Source organism: Pteropus medius, unplaced genomic scaffold, assembly GCF_902729225.1.
Source record: "Pteropus medius unplaced genomic scaffold, Ma_sr-lr_union100, whole genome shotgun sequence".
NCBI lineage: Eukaryota > Metazoa > Chordata > Mammalia > Chiroptera > Pteropodidae > Pteropus > Pteropus medius.
In genome coordinates this window covers 3,794,825-3,814,422 of record NW_024350397.1, presented here as the reverse complement: position 1 = coordinate 3,814,422, position 19,598 = coordinate 3,794,825, and the positions used below count along the sequence as shown (strand labels likewise).

Sequence of the window (19,598 nt, the reverse complement as noted above, 5' to 3'; positions counted from 1 at the left end):
GCAGAGGACCTGAGCAGACATTTCTCTAAAGAGGACACACAGATGGTCAATACATATATGAAAAGATGCTCAAGATCACTAATTAACAGGGAAATGCAAATCAACACCACAATGAAATATCATCTCACACCTGTTAGAATGGCTATCATCAATAAATCACCAAAAAGGTGTTGGTGAGGATGTGGAGAAAAGGGAACCTTCATGCACTGTAGGTGGCACTGTAAAATAGTGCAGCCACTATGAAAAACAATTTAGAAGTTCCTCAAAATTTTAAAAATAGAAGTACCTTATGACCCAGCAATTCCACTTCCAGGTATTTATCTGAAGAAACCCAAAACACTAACTCAAAAAACTATATGTACCCCTATGTTCATTGCTGCATTATTTACAATAGCCAACATATGAAAGCAACCTGTGCTCATCAATAGATGATTGGATAAAGAAGATGTGGTACACATATATACACAATTGAATGTTACTTGACCATAAAAAAAGAATAAAATCTTACCATTTGAGATAACATGGATGGACCCAGAGGATATTATGCTAAATGATATAAGTCAGACAGAGAAAGACAAATACCATATGATTTCTCTTAGATGTGGAATCTAAAAAAAAAATAATAATAAGCAAACAAAACAGAAATAGACTCAAATATAGAGAACAGATGGTTGCCAGATGGGAGGAGGTTTGGGGGTTGAGTGAAAAAAGTGAAAGGGACTAAAAAGTACAAATTGGCAGTTACAAAATAGTCACAGAAATGTAAAGCACAGTATAAGAAATATAGACTATAATATTGTATGTATGGTGTCAGATGGGACTAGACTTCTTGGTTTGAGTACTTTGTAAAGTTTATAAATGTCTAATCACTATGTCGCATATTCTAAATTAATATAATATTGTATGTCCACTGCAATTGAAAAATAGAAATGTAATTAAATAATGGTCCAAAAGATGCTCACAGATCTCTGGAGAAGAATGGATAAACAGAGTGAGAATTTCAATGAAAAGATAGAAAATATAAGAAAGTACCGAACATAATTTATAACTGCACTGAATATACATTAGAGGTTTTCAATAACAGAATGTACAAAATAAATGCACAAATCAGCGAACTGGTAGACAAAGCACACCCAGACAACAACAAAATGAATAAAGAAGTTAAAGAAGTGAGGATATCTTAAGGGACCTCTGGGACAACATCAAGCAGGTTAACATTTGCATTACACAGGTCTCAGAAGGAGAAGACCAAAAGGGCCAGCAAATTAATTAAAGAAATAATGGTTGAAAACTTTCCTAATTTGGGGAGGGAAACATACATAAATGTCCAGAAAGCCCAGAGTATTCAAAATAAGATGAACCCAAAGGGCAAGGTACATTATAGACACCAAGACACATTATAATTAAAATAGTAAAAATTAACAATAAAAATAGAATCTCAAAAGCAACAAGAGAAAACATCTTATTATGTACAAAGAAAACCATATAAGGCTATTAGGAGATTTTTAAGCAGAAACTTTTTTCGAACCAGAATGGAGGGCATGACATATTCAAAGTGCTGAAAGAAAAAAAATTCTAGCCAAGAATTCTCTACCTGGCAATTCAAAATTGAAGGAGAGCTTATGAGTTTCCTTTACAAACAAAGCTAATAGAGTTCACCACCACTAAAACAGACTTTACAAGAAATAGTAACAGGACTTCTCTAAGCTAAAAGGCATTAATTAATAATAAAACATACAAAAGTAAAAACCATACCAGAGAAGGTGAATAATAAAGATGGAGGTATATTAGGATAAAGGAGATCAAACATATGATAACAGAAGGAAATTTTACTTTCAAGTGTGTTTCAAGTGTACAATTCAATATGTCCTATGTATGTTGCATTGTGTGCTCATTGAGTGATGAATACACAAAGCAACATACACAGGACATATTGAATTGCACACTTGAAACATAATTTTATTAACCAATGTCACCCCAATAAATTTAACTAAAAAAGGAGAATGGCATTAGCCATGCAAAGAGCTAAAAAATAAATTAGTTAATAATAATGATGATGATGGTATATCAATCCTATATAAAGTATGAAGAGTAAAAAAACAAAAGAAGTAAAATTACCTTAAAATCCAATAATTAGTTGAGGGATACATGAAATAAAAAGATGTAAAATGTATCACAAAAATATAAAAGTTGGAGGGAGTAAAAATGTAAAGCTTTGGGATGCGTTCAAAGTTAACATAGTATCAACTTAAAATAGAATGTTATACATAGGATGTTATATGTGAATGTACAGTAACTACAACAAAAAGCCTTATAGTAAATACACAAAAGAAATCGAAAATGAAATCTAAATATAACACTAAAGAAAGCCATCAGACAACAAGAGTAAAAAAGAAGGCACAGAGTGGCACTACAAAAAAAAAAAATTAACAAAATGGGAATAAGCACATACCTATCGATAATTCCTTTAAATGTAAACAGGCTAAATTCTTCGATTAAAAGACATAGGTTGTCTGAATAAAGTTTTTTTTTAAAGACCCATCTATATGCTGCCTACCAGGTACTAACCTCAAACTTAAAGACACACAGACTAAAAGTGCAGGGATGAAAAAGATATTTCATGCAAATAGAAATAAAAAGAAAGCTGAGGTAACAATACTTATATCAGATGAAAAAGATTATTAGAAAAGACTGTAACAAAAGACAAAGAAAGGCATTACGTATGATAAAGGGGTCAATTCAGCAAAAGGATATAATATTTGTAAATATTTATGCACTTAATATAGGATCACCTAAATAAATAAATCAAATATTAACAGAAATAAAAGGAGATATTGACAGAAATGTAATAATAGCAAGGACTTAAAACACCCTGCTTATATCACTAGATAGACCGTCAAGACAAAAAATCAACTAGAAATAAATCAGCCTAAAATGACTCAATAGACCAGATGGATATAAACACACACACATACACACATATTGTATATTTATATAATGTACATATAAATATATGTATTGATATTGTATATACGTATATATAACATTCTACCCAAAAGCAGCAGAATACATAATCTTCTCAAATCCACATGAAACATTCTTCAGAACAGATCATGTGTTAGGCCACAAAACAAGTCTCAATAAATTTAAGAAGATTGAAATTATATCAAACATTTTTTCTAACCACAAGGGTATGAAACCAGAAATCAATTGAAAGAAGACAATTAGAAAAAGACAAACATGTGGAGACTGAACAATATGCTATTAAATAACCAATGGGTAAATAAATAAATCAAAGAGGAAACTGAAAAAACACCTTGAGAGAAATGAAAATGGAAAAACAACATTCCAAAATCTTTGGGACACAGTGAAAGCAGTTGTAACAGGCAAGTTTGTAGCAATAAATGCCTACTTCAAGAAACAAACAAACAAAAAAATCTCAAATAAACAGCCAACATTATATCTAAAGGAACTGGAAAAATAGACAAACAAAGCCCAAAGTTAGGAGAAGGATGAAAATTATAAAGATCAGCATGTAAATAAATGAAATAGAGACTAACGATCAATTTAAAAAGGATCAATGAAACTAAGAGCTGGTTCTTTGAAAAGATAACCAAAATAAATAAACCTTCAGCCAGACTCATCAGGAAAAAAAAGAGAATGCCTAAAAAAAAAAAAATGAGAAGTGAAAAAGGAGAAATTACAACCAATACCACAGAAATATAAAGGATCATAAGAGAATTCTATGAATAATTATACACAAACACATTGGACAATTTAGAATGGATAAATTCCTAGACACATAAAATCTTCCAAGATTGAATGATAAAGAAATAAAAACCTGAATAGAACAATATTAGTAATGACAATCATCAGTAATCAAAAAGCCCCCCCCACCCCACCCCGCAAAAAATAAAAGGCCAAGTCCAGGTGGTTTCACAGGTGAATTCTATCACACATTAAGGGTTAATACTTATCCTTATATACCAGTCCTTCGATTTATGTGGATTATCTGTTCTACGTGTCTTTTTTTTTAAGCAAAAGAAAACTGCTTAAAACGAGTCCACCAGTACAAAAAAAAAAGGTCGATATAAGTCATAAAATATTTATTTCACATATTTTGACAAAAATAGGTCGATATAAGTCATAAAATATTTATTTCACATATTTTGACAAAAAAATGCTAATGAAAATTCAGAAAAACAAAAATTTTATTCGCTTTCAATGTCTGTGCTGTAATCTAAAGCAATCAATCTTTTTAATTGGCGCAAAGTCACTGTCTTCATCACTTGAAATATTTGGAAGTACCTATCTTTAACTGAATTATGATGCAATCGGTGTGTGGTGTCAATTCCTATAGCTATTGATTAGTGGTTTTACACTTTATTAAATTAGTTTCAACTGTTACTGATCGTGGTGCGACAATAAATTTTCAAATGTTCCAGTGATAATTGTGTTAGTATTAGTTCTTTATATGTTGCTGAATTAAGCTATTCTTTTTTAGAAAGAATAATTGCCAATAATGGAATGAAAAAGAAAGAACCGTGTAAAGTGAGACCGCATAAATGGAAAACACTGAAAATAGTCCATGTAAATGGTGGGAGGCGGGGGGAGGAGATTATTTACCGCGTATTAAAAAACTTGTGAAAAAAAAAGCATAAATTGAGGGATGGGCATACTATTACAAAAAATCGAAGAGGAAGGAACACTTCCAAATTCACTTTACAAGGCCAGAAAATGAAAACATTAATTCAAAAAGACAATGCACCCCAATTTATGTTAGCATTATTTACATTAACCAAAACATGAAAGCAACCTAAGTGTCCATTGATAGATGAATAGATAAAAAATATATATTTGACTACCTTTTTCACTTTTGCAAATAAAGTCAGTCTTGTTACTTTTTAGATACTCAGAGACATCAATAATTTAATACGGTTAATATTAATAATTTAAAATATTCCCTAGTTTTCTTGGCATACTTATACTTTAGAATGAAGTTTAAGTTTGGGGTATCAGATATGTCTAAGGAAAAATATATAATAATATAAAAATATAGAGCAGAGAGTAAAAGAAACTTATTAGGCAGGAAAAACAGGATGCACAAAAAGTGGTATAACTTAAAACTCTAAATATTAAAATTTGATCAAGTATGATTAAGAATGCTAATTAAAAGACAAAGATATCAGATAGAATTTGAAAAATACAGAACCATAGTTTAAAAAGATACAGAAAAAATTAAAGCAACATATAAAAAGTCAGAAATTGAAAGCTGAATTAATAGCAGGCATGTTAGTTTTTAAAGCAAACAAACAAAAATTATAAAAATGATAAAGAGTCTTTCATTAGAATAAAAGTTTGCCTTCTAGAAATATTACTAATTTAAAATTTATCTGTATATTAATAATAAAGTGTCATAAGGTATAAAGTAAAACTTGATACAACACAAGAAAGAGAAATCAATAATCATAGTGGGAAATTTAACACATCTAACTCAGAAATTATAAAACACAGAGATAAATCACCAATAAAGATCAAGGGGTATAAACAAAATAGTTGTAGACATATTAACTATGGAACAAAGCTCTCCTAAATTTAATTCAAAATGATTTTTAAAGATTTTTAATTAATTAATTACCATTAAAAGTCTCATTTCTGGTAGCTTCGACATTCTTAGTTTGAGATTGTCTTCTTAAAAATAAATCTACGTCCTCAGGCAATTGATTTTCATCAGATACCATATCATTTTGCTGAGTTACAGGAAATGCTAAATAGAAAAAACAAATCTATTATAAAACTTCTAGATAAGCCAAGTAGTCAGCAAAATTTCTTCTTATTTGTGCAAAATGAAAGGAAGAGGACTGCAAAGCTACAGCGGTGAATTGTTTATTTAAATAGACAATGAAAATGAAGTGGGAAATTTGCATGGATAGTTTTCATGAGTGTACATAGAGGCCATCTTGTTACACGACAGTCACTGCCCATGCAAATATCAAGCAAAGCAAGTCAAAGCTTTCACCTTAGTTCTCTAGTTATCTTAGGGTATTCACACTTACATCAAAATGTAAAATTTTTACAAAATATATGCTCAAACACATTTTCATAAACCCCTTGAGAAAGGTATTTTGCTGAGCTTAACTTAAAATAATTTAAGGATACCTATAATTATGATATTTACTATTGTATCTATTCATTCTGGAAGGTTTAGTTGCAACATTTGCCTGGAGAGGATTGACAGTGTTTCATTCTCAAGGGTAAGATTTTCATATGGTACTTTATCACAAGCTACATAAAGAGATTAATTTAGTCTACTAAATAGAAAAGTAGATAAATAGTGATTTTATTAATCAATGTCACCCCAATGAATTTAATCAATATAAAAGAAAAGAAAGAAGGAAGGAAGGAAGGAAGGAAGGAAGGAAGGAAGGAAGGAAGGAAGGAAGGAAGGAAGGAAGGAAAGAAGGAAGGAAGGAAGGGTAAACTTTGATTTTACTCTCATATTTTCAGAAATGGTATTTGTTGATCCTAATGAATTATCTCATAATGCAGCTATCCTTTGAGGAATTAAACAAACTATTCTTTTAAAAAAAAGAATATTTATCTCAGATAACCAATCATCATAGCTGAAACAGTATTGGGCAATCTCATTTCAAATTCAAAGCACAGTGGAAGGGTGATGCTTCTGCAATCTACATCACAACCATTTAATTTTACTTTAAAAGTTAAGACCAAAGCAATAAGATATGGGTTGGTTATTAAAACTATATATGTTGGAAAAGAAGAACAAATTTAACATTGTTTTAAAATATATTTTATATTGTTTTTGGTACAATATTTTGTTAAGAATTCATAACGCCAAATACTATTGTTTGGTTGAAGCAAAGCTATCATTACTCTTTGGCACAGATCTTAGTTGAAATAGATTCTCTGAGTAATATAATATTAACTCACCAAATTAACTTTTACGTATTGGTCAATATATTTCTATATTATCTTTTAACTAAGGAGTTACTTCTAAATTTAATAATGTTTTGTCTTCATTTGTTTATAATTAATCCATGAGAACACATTCACAGTTTTATCTTAGAAAACAGAAAATCTTTTTACCTTGAAATTCTCTTCCTTCTTGGTAAGTTTCTTTTTCAGTCTCACTATGTAATTTCTCTTCTAAAATATCGACCTTAATAACAAAAGTTACAATAAGTATATACCTTAGAACTCTAATTACCTTCTTTTAGAGAGAGAACAAGTTTTTACTCATATCTACAATGTCATTGCAGAACCATTTTACTTTTCATTATTTCCTGAATGTACTAAATTGAAAAACAAGGATAATTCATAGATCTGAGAAGCATTTGGGAACACTTAATAATATGGAGTGAACCCAAGTAATATTACGATTCTCATATATAATTTCTAATAAATCATTTTAATAATTATTTATTATAATTTTAGTTTAGATTTATATCATAGTCCAAATCACTCTCTAGATAAACCCAAATGGCTTACAAAGTTATTTTTATAAGGCCACTTCAATAATGTCTATGACAAAAATACATTGTGAATACATGTCAGATATGTACAGCCTTTCTCTCTTTTGCCAGCAGTTTTGCTCTAAGAATTTCCTAATTGATACCATTTTAACAAAAACAATTCTGATAATATTTTAGGTTTCACTGAAGGTCTATAAAATTATTTCAAGAATTATTATGCTTTTATAATTACCTTAATGCATAAAATTATTTTTTAGATGAACCTAAAATAAAAATTTCCCTGTCTCATTTAGGAATTGTGTATCTTTTCATTTATCTCTAAAACTCTAATCTAAGCCACAGCTTCTTTGTCAATATAAATTAAAACTTTCTTATGTTAAAATATTACTTTGATTCTCAAATATTACAGAAACACTTTAAATATAAAGCAAGTTGTATTCAACAGCAAACTTTTTATTCCCCCTAAGTGAAAAAATATTCCTGTGTCTGTTTAATATTTATTCAAAATATGGAAGGAATCTAGCAATTCAAAGTAAATGGCTTTCAAGTCACCGTACTACATCTTACCTTTGAGATAGCACTATCCATTGACTTTCTTTCAGTAACAAGAGGGGGTGAAATGAATGACGTCTCTGTTTCATTCCCTGGAAGCGATGTTCCTCTGACAGATGGTAAATCTTGAATTTCTTTGCCCTGTAACACTCTTGTAAATGATTCATCATAGGACTCTGATGGAGATGTAGTAGACTCGTCTTCATCAGCTGAAACTTCATTTGAACTCTTTAAAAAAGCTGAGCCATCCTGAGACTTGAGGATCTGTGAAAGATCTGAAATAGCAGGGCTAGCTCTTTTCTTCTCTGATCTTTAGAATTATAAAACATCTGGTATTAGATTATGTGAAGAACATTTTTTATTTGTAACTGAAGAATCATTTTCATAATCTATAAGAATATTAAATAAGCAATTATAATTATTCATAATTAATAGTAATACAAATATGATGTTGAAGCTAAATACCAAGTTGAAGATAATGTATCTTCTGGAATTTAAAATAGATACATGGAATTAAGTTACATTTAAAACATTCGACATAATAGTTATTCAAGGTCTTAATAGGCCACAGAACAAGAAAGATTTGGTCAGCGAAAGTAGAGCACAGAATGGTTTGGAAGTTGTCCTTTAATCACATTTATTACAAAGTTATTTTTTCACGATTTTATTTCTGAATGAAAATAAAAATCTCTCTACAACAGTTTTGACATTGAAAGATCACTGTTTTCCACCAGAGTCAATCCCCAAGCTCTGAGTTAATGTTCCTCAAGGTAAGAGGTATTTATTCTCCACCAGTTGGCACAGGATCAGCTCTCAGGGTTCCAGAATTAGGATGACCAGCCATATGTCATGCTTTGTCTGCAGAGTCTCAGTTTACAATTGTTGTCCCAGCATTCCAGTTGACAATTTAAATAGTCAAACTACCTATGTTCTATAGAACTTAATGAAGCTTTCCTAGCCCTATCAAATGCAACAGAGTTTGATGGTTCTTCATTTTAAACAGCTATTACTCCAGTTAATATACTGTGCCTAAGGTTTATTGTAAAATATCTAAAGTAATTTGAATTTTGGTCTCACAGATACGAAATTTTTAAGTGTGACTGATTTAAAATTCTCCACTCATCCTACATATTTTTAAATTTAGGATGAATTTCAAACAGCAGAGTTTGGATTATTAAAAGGGGGGGCAGGATAGGGAGGACAATTCTGAGAGTAAAAGTGGAACGTAGTTGATAGTTCAAAAGACTTAAGTTATGAGAGACTTTTGTAATGGCATTATAAAACAGATTCTAATAATAAAGAGAATGTTTTAAGAGTCTTTAAGGTTCTTTTTTGTCATCATTCCATTTGAAAACACTACAATATAATTATAAGCATGTATTTTAACTGCTTTGATAGAATCATCTTGACAGCATTCTACATGACAGTCTTCAACACCACTGAGGTGGTTTAAAGAACAAATCTCCTGCTTGCAAAAGCATTTGCTAATTCTGAAGATCTGAGCATTGCATCTTTTACTCACCAAGCAAATAGATGTATAACAGCAGAATCTGTTATGTATCTTATCATAAACACCTCATAATCCTTCTTAATTCATTCTCACTCAGGCAAAATGGAAGATTGCCATTGGATTACTGCCCAACCTGTCCTGTTTTTGGCTTGTTTTTGTTCCAACACTTCTTCCTCAGGAGCTTTCCTTATTAACTCTGCCCATTTTCTAAACGTCAATACAATCCCCAACCCATTCCCCTCCCCACTTAGGAAAAAAAACTCTTGCAAGTAATGATGTATATTTTGAACTTTTAATTATCAATGAAAATATAGAGAAGAAGAGATTTGATATTTTTATCTGTAATAATATAACATGTGGAATGCATTTCTATATATAAGAAAAACAGAAAGATCCAGGATTCGAAGTGCAATATAGTACAATCTAAAATGGATTTTAAAATCATAGAAAATTTCCAATATAGAGAATGTAAAAATAAAAGTAAAAAAAATCAAATATTTTGATAGTATTAAAAATTATAATTATCATAGGTTAAATTCTTCATAGTTTTAGGCTACTCAACTAAAATTAAACTCAAAACATTTGAAGAGGTTTAGTAGAAATGTAAAATAATGAAGAGTCCGTAAATATAAAGTGATAGAATACTTGGAATTATTTCTCTTAGAGAAAATAAGCCTGGTAGATTACTTAAAAATAGTTTGTAAATGTGTAAATAAATGATTCTTACACTGAAAATGTTGACGAGCTACAGATAACATCTCTTGTTATTACTGAAATAACTGGAAACAAGACTTGAACTACAAGTAAATTATATGAGACAAAAGGAAAATTATTCTAACACTAGAAAAAAAAACAAATAATTGGTTAATGAGAATGATGAACATGTTTTTTCCTGAATGGCATCACTGAATATCTCCCTTTCCCCATTCAATAGCTTTGCAGAAACTCAAAATCTTTCACTGATACCTGTAATATTGAAATGCAAACTCTTTCCAGATGCTCTTTTTCCAACACATCTATTTCCCCCTGATCAGAGAGCTTCATAGTTCCAGAAAAATCTGTTTTTCTCTCTTGCAACAGAAGGGAGGAAAACTATTGGGCTGATACAAAATTTGGAATAATCTTAATATTTTTACACAAATGGGACAAACTGAGACTAAGGCTTGAGCTAGAGCCCTCTCTTCTTCAGTTCTCCAAAGGGTAAGACCTCAAACATTCCTAAACTTACTATGTACTGAATCTTGTGTGGTGTTCAGAAAGGAGTTAACATAGCAGTGCTGAGACTTCTATCCTTAGAAAGGCCTGCTTACAAGCTTGGCGCTTGGCTGGCATCTGGGAACTTGCCAAGGCTCCCACTATTCCCAGAAGTGATAAAAGTGGCTCACTGTTCCCAAACTGTACAAACAATGTGGTTTATGATGAACACCTGCTTTCCTTTTGGGAGTAGGAATTTTGAGTACATGGTAGGCAGGGTGTCTATATGACCAGCCACCAGTAAAAACCCTGAGCTTCACTGATAGACATGTCGCATGTGTTTTCACAATTCATTACTGGAATAATTAAGCATGTCCTATGTGACTCCACTGAAAGAGGACTCGGAGGCTTTGACCTGGTTTCTTCCAAACTGTGTCCCATATGCCTTTTCCCTTTACTGATTTTGCTTTGTATCCATTTGCTAAAACATAATAATGACCATATGCTGAATCCTGTGAGTCCTCCTAGCAAATCATGGTACCTAGGAATGGCCTTGGGGACCCCTAGTATCATTGGCACTGGAAGTGGGATTCAATAGAATGGCCTCTGACACACTATGAAGAAAGCATAGTCTTGGGAAAAGGAATTACGAAAGGCTAGGATGGGATATGATTTACTTTGGGTGGCTACGGAGTCATCTATGATATAAAACAGTAGCTGAGCTACTGTGTGTTGCGAGAGGTAAAAGTTACCTCTGAAATTTGAAAATGATACATTCAACTCCAGAATTGGTTGCTGGATTCCCTGGCTGTTTTTATGGTGCTGGGTAAAGTGAGGAAAACAAGATGCAGCTTGGCTAATGTCTTTGGTTTTTTGTTCTCTCCACCAAGTGGGAGGAGAAAAGGGCCTAAAAATTCCCAAAGATGGCTTTGGATGGATCAAAGTTAATAAAAACTGATTCGTAGTTACTCTCTCCTCCTGGTGGAAGAAAAGTTTAAATCAGCTCCTATGGCTAAAGCAAAGCTTTAAATAAACCAGAGGGGAAAACGTGAAGGTTGGGGTTAAGGAGCAGAGGATTCCAGCCTTTTCTTCAGCCTAGCCCTGCTACTACTGTGGCATCACTCCTTCTCTCTTGCATTCCAGGTGGGATTTCCCTGCAGCTGTAACATTAAGCCTGTAAATGATAAATTTGCCACTGGTATAAACTTGTAATAAGGAAAAGGGGGTAATTTTTAAAAAATTATTTTGTAGCTACCACATCTGAATATATGGTAAAAACTGATGTGAAAGTTCTGTGTTTTAATTTCATAAATGCTAGCAGTATCCTGATCGGGGAAATCTGCAAAGAAAACGTGTTATGGAACACAACTTCTTGGCATTTTGCTGCCAATAATGGCTTGGAATTTAAATTCTTTGAATATCGAAAATAGAACAAGACTCCATAATTATGATTTTTGCCAACTGGAGCCTCTGGAAAAAGAAAGGCAAGGGAACAAGAGAGCCAATCCCTAAATGAAGATACACTTTTGGAGTTTTAAAAAGCAGTTTTTAGCTGCGAATAAGCTCTTGTAAAATCAGATGTTTGACTCCCAGAGGATGATGATTTTCTGGCCTGATGTACACATTTATGAATGAGTCAATTTGGGCTCTTAGGCTGACAAAACAAAAGGACTTGAGAAAGACTTGATTGTCACTTGGACACAGAACAGGGCTGTGTGTCTCTATAGGACCTGAGTTTTGCTACTGATAAATATACATACATATATTAAAGAAGAAAGCTAATTCACAGATCTTAATTGTCTGTATCTGACTCTCGACCGAAACCTGATACCTCATACTGTATGCTATGAGCTGTTTCAGCCTTGGCATGGGTTGTTATGAAGAACAAAAAGCAGACATAGGCTCAATTAGACTCAGACAGTTCCAGTTTCTGGGCACCTTTCTTTGAGGTCCTAAACTCTAAAAACATCCTGGATGTAGGCTAGACCATTGAGTTATATACAAATGTCCACAGAAAAGAACTTGTTCTTTAATGGAACCATCTTAAATCCAGCTGCTGATCTACTCTGTATACAGAGACTGATTGCATTCCTAACTTGTCATCCCTGCTGAAAGTTGCAAATTGGGAAAGGGTACATCTCAGAGAATGTGGCCCACTCTGCCCACTATTAATGGATCAGACTGCCAACACCCTCTCTAGATGTCTCACTGATGTAGATTGATCATTGTGTTTGACTTGCTGGATTAGTTGCAGTTTGCAATAGTTGACATACAGCTTAGTAAGGCAGTTTGACTATTAAATATAGCTGTTCCCAGAAAGGAACTGATTTTTTTTCTAGATTGTTCACTGGATAAATGATCAGCACAAAAGGTGTGGAAGTAAATCCATTTTGAAATTAATGAAAATTCATGATTTCTTCTAATCTATTTTTGAACGTGACATATCTTTCTGGTTAAGTTGTAAAAAAATGCTTTTATGAAAAAAATGCTTTTCTCCTTCTTCCATACAACAGCACTTCCAACTGAAAGGTCTGAATGAAAATAGAATATGATTTAGAAAAAATATACAGTTTTGATCACTGAATGGGAACACTGATTTTGCAACACCTGACAAAAAATAAAAAACAAAACTCCAGTACGTTGGGAGGCACTGGGGAGGGGGAGAGCACTAATAAAACTCCCTATGCTGCCTTTCCAAGCTGCTGAAAGCACTTTGAATTCAAACTGACTGCTGAGCCTGAGCTAACAAGGCGTAGCCCAGATCCTATACTTAGATTACATAACTGATATGGAAATTCTGAATTATTAAACGCAGAACAGGTACACAGCCATGCTGGTTGGATAACCACTTTTTTGGCAAAGTACATGAATGTGTAAAAAGTTGTCTTAACTGCCACAATAATTCATTAATATTCAGGGAGGGTAAATATAAATTACTCCCCAGAAAAAAGGTGATGCATGCAATACTAATATGTCTAGCTAAAAAACAAACAAACACAGGGCACCATAATGGACTACTGAAACTTAAACAAGGAAAAAAACAACAGCATCCCTCTTCCCCAGTGTCTGTCACTATACCAACTACTGAATAAATTGCTGCCATACTCTTCAGATGCATGAAATTACAGATACCTGTAAGCAAACTTTTGCTGACTGGAGCTTTTGGCAACAATACTTCAAGTTATTACTCAGCGCCTGGGTTTTTAAACTCAATGACTTCCTCCTACTGCTGCATGATACATGCCTTTTGGGCAGTGACTACTAATCTATTATTGAGCCCTAATGGGACAGATTCTCACTTTTCGACCCAACATTCCTATCCCATAATGGGTCTTCTCTAAACCAAAATCTCTTAAGGTGATACAACTTCAGTGAAATTCTATTGTAAAAGGGAGGTACCATATCCAATCAAAGGCCAGTCCTACTCCTTAAGACTTTAGCCAAATTCATGAAACTTGGCTGCACACTCACTGGGCACAGAGCTACTCCCCTGTTGTTTTAAGCAAACCATTGACTTAGCAAGACTCTTACCTACAAAATTTGCCACCTGACAAGCAAGTATTATTCATTGAAGGAACAGCCTCTCTCAAAGGTCATAAAATCTAATGGAGAGCTACATTTGCCCACCGAGATGACTGTAAATTGTTACGATCCCATGGAATTGAATATTTTTGAAAATCGGGTGAATTTTAGGTATTGTTCATGGTCACAGAGTACACTCTCCTTAGACCGTAGTATAATTTTACAAACACTCATGAGCCATTTCTAATGGCCTAGTTACATGGTCAGGTCACTGGGCCACCCAGGATGAAACTATTAAATACAGACACTTTTCTGAGATACTCCTGCCCAAGGATATAAGTACAACCTAGTAACAAATTCTATCCTTATTTTGTATATGTATATGCCGACAAGAAAAAAAAAAAAGCTAAATCTAAAGGAAAATATCGGTATGAAAAAGTCAGTCAAGAATATATGATCATCATCTCTACTATAGCCTTGAGTCCCTGTTAAAATCCATCTTCTATGAAGAAATAGGATGTCTAATAAGGAAATCATTGTAAAGACACATAAACCACTCTAGATCATCAAGCCTGGTCTAACTGCCATCTAAGCCAGACTCTTCAAAAACAACTTCCACACTGCTTATTGGTCCAGCTTTCCCCGACTGTTTACCAGTTATAGGCTACCATATCCCCACAGCCATTCTGCATTGGTTGAACTCCAAAAGCACTTTGGAATTAGGGGGTGGAGAAAAAAATTATTTCAAGTGCAATAATATATTCCCCTTCTTTTTTTCACCCCCTGCTTTGACCTTAGTACATGGGAGACAGAATATATTGCTCATTTAAAAGATGGGCATTGTTTTTGCATCAGATGGTTCTGTAGACATCCTCTTCTGATCCTGCAGGTGACTTATGATGGCAAAATGGTAAACTTTAGGTCCCTGCTGAACTTATCACTTTAGAAAAATGACAATCTGCCTCATCTCCAAAGAGTATTAACAGATTTCAGTTTGTCAGGTATGAACATGTCTGACTTTGGAAATGATTGGAGGGTGAATATCAAGAAAGATGACAAATAAATTTCTCGTTCTTATCACATTTATTGAACGAACCTTCCAAAACAGTCTTCTTTGCTGTCCGGGAAGTAGAGCCTACCATGTGAATTCAATAGGATACTGTTTCTATACCTTTACCTAACCCAGCTATGGACCTTATTGACATCCTTCACTCAGGCAATACTATGGAAGTTGTTATGATCAAGACAAGGTGTTAGCCAGAGCTAAGAAAGAGATTTATATAAAAGAGACTCCAAGACCAAGAGTGGACAGAGCAGAGACAAATCTTTGTTTTGAATGGCCCTGGTGGCCCTATCCCTTCCCCCATCTGATGGTTTGGAAAAGCCGGTTCACCAGGACTGTTCAATGGAAAAACAGCTCTCATTGATACCAGCGATATCACTATACAAATTGCCTACTCCTCCAAGCGCTCCCTTTTTCTAACAAGGCCACTACCCCAACCAGGAATCAATCACTGTTACATGGTTGACTAGCTGTCCTCTATTTCTTCCCAATTCCCCTAATTTTGTAAAGTGTTATATGAGGAAGAAGTCCCTCTCAGGGGTACTTTCTCCTGGTGAATCCAGCTATACTCAGTCCAAGCATAACTTTACGAAATAATAATAGCTTGGGGGATATTTTACACTCTACTATTTCTTAGTTTGTAAGATTTCCTCTATAAAATCTACCTTATGCCTACGATTTAGGTCACTAGTCCTTGCACAATAGTTAACTGAGGAAATTATGAATTCTCCTCTAGAGCTTTTAATAATAAGGTAAATTTACATTTGTAGAAGTTTATTCTGGTAAAAGCTGGAAACTATTAAAATATTTTAATAGTTTTTTATTTCATAATTATATAATCCCTTTTCATGATAGATAATACCCTTGATCACCCAATCTAAATTATCCTTTCCTGTGACTCCCTATCTGAAAGAGAGTTTTATTGTCTTCATTTATTACTCCCTAAAATTATCGTGTTCATTTATTTTTACTTGTTTATTGCTTATCTTTCCCACTATAGTGTAAACACCACAACAGACCTTATTTATGTTACTTATCAGTAAAACCCAATGCCTAGAAGAATACATGGCATATGAAGGTGACAAAATATTTTTTGAATGAATGATTTTAGTGAATAAATGAATGTATTTAGTAGCTAATCATCTAATCAATGGAGAAAAAGTAGACACGTATTAATACACTTCTTCTTTTGTACAGATATTTTTGCTTTAAAACAAACTTAATTAGCATTGGAAGAAAAAGCCCTTAAAAGGGGGAATTTAGAAAGAAGTAGGATGGATGTGTAACTCTTAAAACTAAAACACCAAGAACCAAGAAATAGTTGACATTTTCATTTCTAAAAGGTGTGAGTTTCAACGCTGTAAGTCATTTAAAAGCTAACAACACAATTGTGCTTGACTAAATATATGCAACTAACTCATTCCCTAAGCCAAAACAAATTTCCAAATGTTGTAAAGCGTGAAAAAAAAATGTACTTTATTGTAAGCAATACCATGTGTCTGCTCGGGTGGGATCTCCTTACTTCGTTCCCATCCACTCTCTGAAGGTTTGGGAGACTTTTCCAAAGTATTTCAGAAATTCTATTAGGATCTAAGAAGTAACCCAAAATGAAGTTTGATGAATAATATTGTGCCATGTGCTTAATAGTTTGAATTTTTTATTATATTTAGCAATAGTCAACCTAAAGCTGTTAGGGCAATTATATAAAACCTGACAAGTCAAGCTGAAACAACCTCTTTCATGTTATATTCCCCATTATTCTCCTCAGTCTAGATTCCAAAAATAATAATTACTGGCCTTTCCATGGCACACTGTGTAGATTCTAAACATCTTTCTCTTTGCTTCAACTGTTCAGTCCACCTGTAACACCTTTTCTTCATATTACCCCGTTAAAATTCAAGCCAACTGTTTTTCTTAAATTAAATGCTACATTATTCTCAATCCAGCCAAAAACTTTTCCTTCTTTTGATGCAGTTTCTTGGTAATTTCATAGATAATGCATCTTCTGCATTATACTATGTTTATTTTTACACGTCTCATCTACCTTAATAGAAGGTTACTGTGCTGAGGACAGGAACCATATAGTTGTCATCTTTAAATGCCCCATGACATCTAGCATAGTTCTTTGCATAGAATGGACACACAGTTCTTATTTTCCTATTTAAACTAAATTGAGTTGAAACAAATTTAAATAATCTTCCTCCTGAAGTTAGGAAACATTATATCAATTAATATCTCTAGAAAATAAAGCCATTTAAGAGGAATTATTTGATATCCATTTTACAATCATTTTTCAGCTTTTGATGTCCTATATGCCCTATCATCTCAGTCTGCAATTCCTCATCCAACAATTCTTCCATTCTTCCACTTCCTATTATCACTCTTAACTGTGACTTATCAATCAAGTAGAATGGGGACTTGCAGGAGCAGTAATTCACAGTAACACTATCATAACCATCCTTCAAGATTTTTCCGAAAGCTCATGGAAAGTAATTGAGATTACCTTACTATGTCTTTATAGAGACTGAAGATTCTCTTTAAAATACTTTTGTTTAAGCCAATGTTTCTGCTTTCTGAGGTTCACCAAATATATAAAGAGTCTATTAATTCAGTAGCAGCAACTAAGTAATCGATATTAAGACAATTTATATGAAGAGTTATCACTTCCTGTTCTTCAGGGTGATAAAGTAATGGCTTTCTCGCATTTTCAAAAACTGCACTTCTCTATGTTTCATAGAAAAAATGTAGTAATATGCCATGTTCTATCATACTCTTAACATGAATATGACTATAATGCTTTATTTGTTTCTATTTCTACATGGTTATAAGCTAGATAAGTTCCATTAACACTGAAGACAATTATTAATACTTTTCCATATACCTTTTTAAATATTCATAATACCAACAATACATATCTATAATGTAAAGGAATAAATGACAAGAAATCTACCCATGATAAGTTTGTAAAACAACAAATAAATAAGCCAATATCTAATTATCTCTTGCAATACTAAAAAGGAATACTTTAAAAAATATAAATAATAACAACAGATATTTAAAATAGACCTTTTCAAAACTTCTGGTCATTAATCATTACATTTATTATCTAATTCTTGCTAATTCATCTGGGTCTGTAATCCAGAAATATTAAAGACAGTAATGAAGCCAAGATATACATACTTCTCAGTAATTCTTTCCTCTTTTTCAGTGTGGCAGTTAAAGTCAAAATTTTATGTATAAAGGGGTGTATAATTAAGAAATAAGTGCCTGATGTACATTGAATTTGAATTCTCATTAATTCAAGCCGATGACCAAAAGAAACAACTGACAATGGAAAGCAACCTAACTCTTATTGACAGAATTTGTTCTTCCACAAATATATCTAAATTAGGTTTTCTATTTCTTGACTGGTTTAAGTATTGGTGTGTGAATCAATTATATGTTAATCAAGCAGACTCACTCACTAGTGAAAACTATAGGTTTAATTGAATGAATCTATTAATTTAATTATTTGTGTGCATATATATATATAACATGATTCAGCAAAAATGAAAGGCAAAAATATTTTTAAACGAATTGTTTGTATTGAGGTCATCCCTCTGAATGATGGTAATTAACTTCAAAATAAGAATCAGTTTCTTACTATCTATAAATTTGATTGTTTTTAGCATAGGAAATGTGGTTTTGTATACTACCCTGGTCCTTAATTTAAAATTTTTATTTAGAATTTTTTATTTTGATAGCATCTAAAACCATTACTCTTTAACACCTGAAGTTTCAAATACTTTCTATTAGAATTCGTTTCAAAGATAAGAGTGTAATATTGTAAGCAGAGATATAAATCAAGGAGTTTTATGATACTGAGTTTAGAATGGCTCTTTTTACCGTTTAGTTATGTAAACTGGTAAAGATAAGAAAAAGAATAAATTTTTTTAAATATTTTACCTGTTTTCAGTTGGGCTTTCATTGTGGACAATTGAGATCTGTAATAAAGATAATACTAAATTTAAATATACCAAATAGGCACATAATATGTTTACATTAAAACATTTTTTTAAATATCATTCAAAGAAGTTTTTTAAAATATGTCAATTCTGTAAGATTAAGGAATCAAAAAAGTTAAGAAATTATCATATTTGATATTAGAAGGGATATAGTAGAAGAAATGCTGCCAATATTTATTTCCAAATAAGAGCAAAGAGAGTTTTATATATAATAAATAAAAATTATTAAGATGCAGTACATATATACAATGGAATATTAC

At 32.5% G+C, this 19,598-nt stretch overlaps 1 protein-coding gene across 1 annotated transcript in view; it reads right to left on the bottom strand.

Moving 5' to 3' along the window:
• CCDC7 (coiled-coil domain containing 7) overlaps positions 1–19,598 on the bottom strand; it is a 166,766-nt gene that overhangs the window by 50,963 nt on the left and 96,205 nt on the right. Inside the window, exons 16-18 of the mRNA XM_039839666.1 lie at positions 19,280–19,317; positions 8,061–8,355; positions 5,639–5,750 (exon numbers count right to left, since the gene is read on the bottom strand). Of these exons, the coding sequence (XP_039695600.1) occupies positions 5,639–5,750; positions 8,061–8,355; positions 19,280–19,317 (445 nt within the window). The remainder of the gene's footprint in view (positions 1–5,638; positions 5,751–8,060; positions 8,356–19,279; positions 19,318–19,598) is intronic.